This window comes from Austrofundulus limnaeus, unplaced genomic scaffold (assembly GCF_001266775.1).
Source record: "Austrofundulus limnaeus strain Quisiro unplaced genomic scaffold, Austrofundulus_limnaeus-1.0 Scaffold1904, whole genome shotgun sequence".
Classification (NCBI taxonomy): domain Eukaryota; kingdom Metazoa; phylum Chordata; class Actinopteri; order Cyprinodontiformes; family Rivulidae; genus Austrofundulus; species Austrofundulus limnaeus.
Window position 1 is genome coordinate 11,327 of NW_013954306.1, and position 5,056 is coordinate 16,382.

The 5,056-nt window shown below is 46.5% G+C and overlaps 1 protein-coding gene across 1 annotated transcript in view; it reads right to left on the reverse strand.

Annotated features, from left to right (window-relative positions):
- Positions 1-3,923: 3,923 nt before the first annotated feature.
- The window catches only part of adck2 (aarF domain containing kinase 2), a gene marked incomplete at its 3' end in the record, with an annotated part of 4,124 nt that continues 2,991 nt past the window's right edge, over positions 3,924-5,056 (reverse strand). The window contains 3 exon segments of the mRNA XM_014033937.1: positions 3,924-4,019; positions 4,120-4,248; positions 4,415-4,561. Coding sequence (XP_013889391.1) covers positions 3,924-4,019; positions 4,120-4,248; positions 4,415-4,561 — 372 coding nt within the window.

Sequence of the window (5,056 nt, forward strand, 5' to 3'; positions counted from 1 at the left end):
AGATCCAGGATCCGTCTCATTGCACCCGTTTTTTGGGAACAAGGAAATACCGGGAATAAAAACACTCGTATTCCTTCCCACTTGGAACTCTGGAAATGACTTCCTTGTTTAGGAGTTCCTGAAGCTCTGCTTGAAGAGCGAGATCCTGCTGAGGAGACGACAAGTGGGTCTCCAGGATCCTGCTGAAAAACGGGGAGGCTTGGTTGCAAACTGCAACCTGTAACCCATTTTTTTATCAAGCGCTTCATCCACTTGTCCAGAGGACAGGTGTGTACCCAGACGGAGCTGCGCTCTGAGAGAGCTAGCGCATGCGCCTGTTGTAGAACGGTTGTCGTAGCAACCGGTCCATGCAGAGCCTTCGCCGCCGTCACGCTCTCTCGTGTGACCCATGGGAGGCTTTGCTCGAAGGGGCTGTGCAGGAGCTCCGGGGAGCCCTGCGTGCCGTCGTTATGAATGCGGCCCGGGAGGGATTGCCTCCGGGGCCGTACGTGAGCATGAGTTAAGGCGAGTTTCAGTGGAGTCAAAACACAGCGCTCATCGCGTGGCTGTGATTGGTGGACTCATGCTGAAACGAAGCGGGAGGGTGACACACCCCTGCTTGTGATGTGGCTCATGCTGTCTGTCTTATGTCCGCTGTTCACCAGCGGGGTGAAGAGAAGAGTGTGTGTGTGTGTGTTTGCCGGCCACGAAGGGGCCGAACGGGCCACCGAATGTGTAACGGTGGGAGAAGACGTTTTTGTGTGTGACTGTTTAGCAAGGACCAGAGGCCGGCTAGTTTCAGAACTAGCAGACCTAGCCTTAGCCATACACATTTCTCCTGCTTCCAAACCATGATGCAGGACACACACCAGGCCTAAACAGCGCAGAGATTCAAACTGTGTTTAGCAAGGACCAGAGGCCAGCTAGTTTCAGACTAGCGGACCTAGCCTTAGCCATACACATTTCTCCTGTTTCCAAACCACGATGCAGGACGCACACCCGGCCTAAACAGCACAGAGATTCAAACTCGTGCTGGCCTCTGTGCTGTGGTCCCGTCGCGTTTTTAAGATGACAGCCTGGGGAGTGATGTTGCAAGTTGCAGCACCCGACTGTGCCGTACGATGACGGGACCGGTCGGCCCAGCTGCCAAGCTGCTGGTCTACCGCTTGTGAGAAGAAAAAGTCGCCATCCGGCAGACCGCTTCACCTCAGTGACGAAGACCATGGAGGATGAAGATTCCAGTACTGGGACCGGCAAGAGCCGAAGACAGTCACCCCCTCCACTTTGTCACGTCCGCGTGGAACGAGACCGGAGCTTTCAGCTTGGAGTAAGCAACTCCTAGCATTGCAGCTAGCATCTCCATGCTAGGGGCAAAACCCATCTTGGCTAAACGGTCTGGGTGAACTCCCAGTCCAGTCCTGGCTGGGAGCACGACCACAGAATGCCTTAAGCCATCTAGCTAACACCTCCGTGTTGCGAGCGAGCCAATAGCAGCCAACACATCATGTGTTACAAACCAGCTAGCAGCAGTCTGCAACTGCCCTGGTCAAGCTACATGGCACGTCCGTGGCTAGAAGCTACACCAGGCGGCAGCACCCTGACTCCAGCTTCTCGACTGAAAAGCGGGGTACAGTTCGGCGCAAAAACGCTGAGACTAGCGCACTGCTTAGCTTAGCTAGGTGGCTAACTGGCTTAGCTAGTTTGCCGCCGTGATCTCCGGCAGGAAACCCGCTAGCCTGAGCCTCCGTCCCCGGAGAAGATAGCTCAGACCATGCCGAGATGAGAAGCGCATGATCCGAAATATCTGGGAAAGCTTCCAGTCCAGTCCTGGCTGAAAATGTCGATGTCTGAAGGCCTTAACTACTAGCTACCACATCCGTGTAACGAGTGAGTTAGTAGCGGCTATAAAAAACGGGGACTCTGTGGAGGCACGAAGATGTCCGGCGCCTTAGCTTAGCATAATACCGCACCGCGGGGGCACCCGCGGGAAAATATATGCTAGCTAAACCACGATTAACCTTCTTCCGAGGAAGGAGACCGGAGTGAAAAAACGGGTTGTGCCGGGGAAAAACCGATCCCCGAGCAGCCCGGAAGGACGGCTACGCGGATCATAGCTCAGTGGCGCCGGGCACGAATTCCATGTCAATATAAAAGAATCATAGCACTTACATGTATGGGCGTCTTCTATGGTTACATGTCGAATGCCGAAGCTGAAGAAAAAGGGGAGCTGAACTCAGGTCCGTCCTCCCCTTTTATACGGACCGAGGTGAGGCCCACGACACGTGGGCGTGGACTACTGGTTCTTCAGAATGCGCGAGCGCGCGTGGGGGTACCCATCTGCGATAGCCTTAGAGGGCGGAGCTTACACGAAACAGAACTGCTCCTTGGTGAAAGCGTGAAGCAGTGGACCGCTCCAAGATGGCCGCCCTAAATCTTGTCAGCAACAATAGGCGAGAGCGGTCCATGAGGCGTCCATCCTTATATTATGTCTATGGTTGTACCTACCTGTTCATTCTAAATAAGACCTAGTTTGAATTTCTTCCAGGTTAAAATTTAATTATTCATATTCATAGGTTATCAACTTGTAATTTAAATAAAATTCACAGTTTCACAATGAAAAGGTGTTCATTGACCTTGGATGACCTCTAGAAACTTTTCTTTTAATATCTTCAAAGCCAAAGCAGCACAAATGAAAATTTTTGCTGCACAAACCAGCACAAACGTAGCCGAGTTGATTGATACCCATTTTGCCTGATTTGAAGAAGGTGGGGGGGCTGGTTGACCTTGGGTGACCTCTAGAAACACTTCTTTGTATCTCTAAAATGATAGTGGCACAAACAAAAAATTTTGCTGCACAAACCAGCACAAACATAGCACAAACATTTGACACCAATTTTGTTTGATTTCATAAAAGTGGGGGGACTTGGTTGACCTTTTGACCTTTACGCTTTCATTGATAACTTCAAAGCCAAAGCAGCACAAATGAAAATTTTTGCTGCACAAACCAGCACAAATGTAGCCGAGTTGATTGACACCCATTTTGTCTGATTTGAAGAAGGTGGTGGTGGTGGTGGAAGGGGGGGGTGGGGGTGCAACTTCACTCAGGTACACTAAAGATGTCCTATAATTTTCTTTCTTTTTCTTTATTTTCTTAAGGTCAGTACACATAAGTGTGTATATGTGGTTCTGTAACAGAAACAAATAAACAATATACAGATATAAATTAGACTATAACAAGTCTCTCAAATAAATAATAAAGGATTATAGCAATACATAGTGATAATAGAATAACTCTGAAATTTAGATCCCAAAATAAATATGTACCAACAATTAAAGTGTGGCATTCATCCAATTGCCTACCTACCTACAGTAATTTAGGCTACAACTTGCATTATTAATATTAATTGCTGAGACATTCGGCAAATATTCGAATACAAAAATAAACATCAAAAAACCACAAGGAAGTAAACATTTGGGACTACTAAACATATTATTGATAATATTCAAGCATTTCCATCCCATAAGCAACACATATGGCATTAATTAAAGGCAGCAAACTGCGCCATGGTGAAGGTCACAACACGTGCAGCAATATCTCAAACAGTCCACACTCATACAAACAACCAAAATAACAAGAAACAGAAAACCAAATCACTTACTGGTAGTTTGCACACATGTACACAAAACCAGCAACTCTGTTAAAATCATAAAACAGACCGTCCTCGGTGCTGCGCTCCACAGAGGTCCTCCTGCGATGTCTCTGCACNGTCAAATAATCACAAGACATGATTATAACAAACATTTTTATATTGTAACCTGCCCATAACTATTATTTGAACAAATACAAAGGTCAGTCAACAGACCCCTCAGGCTTATCAACAACAAACAAGTAGCGTCCCCCCCGCCAAAACCAGTTTCCTAGGGGAAACACTGGTGTATCTTACCATCTTCAGCAGGGTGTCCACTCCAATTCTGGCGATTTTCTGCTTCACCTCTTTAGGAATCACAGGACTCAGGTAGAAAGAAATGAGCTCACTTTCCTTAACAAAAAGAAAAAAGGGACATGGATTTATTTGTTTGATCTTTTTATGAAATCATCATGTAATACTTCAGGAGTCAGTTTTACTCTCAGAAACTCACCTCAAAGGTTTCCACTAAAATGTTTCTGGTCACAAACGGTTTTAACGGAGTTGGAAACTTGACGTAGTCGACGTCGCGGAAGTTTTCTCTGAAACGTTCCATGTTTCTGGCCTCAAAACGCAGATCGATCTGGAAGAACATTTTTAAGTCACCTGAACAAAATGTGAAAAGTCCAACTCCAAGAAGCTCATTGATTCAAGTTGTTGGAAGATATGGATCAAGTCTGGCTTTGACACAAGACACATGCGGCTGCTTTGTGTCATACATGGCTGCAGAACTGAATTTATATAACCACCTGTTTGGTCATGAGCTTCTCAAATTCCTCCACGACTTCACACAAGCTGAGCCATTTGAGTCCAGGCAGGCGGTGCAGAAGCCAGCTGCCTGCTTTCATGAGCAGCAGGTCTATCTCCACCTGCCTCCTGACACCTGGGTGGACCACCTGAAACACACAGGAACACTTTGCACTGTGCACACCTTCACATGGAGCTACAGTAGGTTTATGGGAGGTGAAACACAGTGGCGCCTGCAGAAGATTTTTTCAGGGAGGGGCCATGGGGGGGCCACTGAAAAACCAGGGGTGGCACACCAAAACTAATATCTCTAATATCTATAACAGACAATTTATGATGTGTTTGTAAAAATGACTAACTGAAAACTATGACAATATAAAGCTATGGATTCACCAACAGATGTTCAGTTTGTAATTTCACAGATAATATCACTGATTTTATAACATTCAGAGACAAAAAACCAGAGTAAGTATTTGTAATGTTGGGGGGACCCACTGGTAGGGGGTCTGGGGGTCCTCCCCCAGAAAATTTTAAAGAAGTAAATGTCATTTCCTGCGTTCTGGTGTATTTTAACAGGTTGTTGAACAGATTTTTACCTACATAAGAAAACACTTAATGTGAGTTTTCTATAGATAAAATGAAAT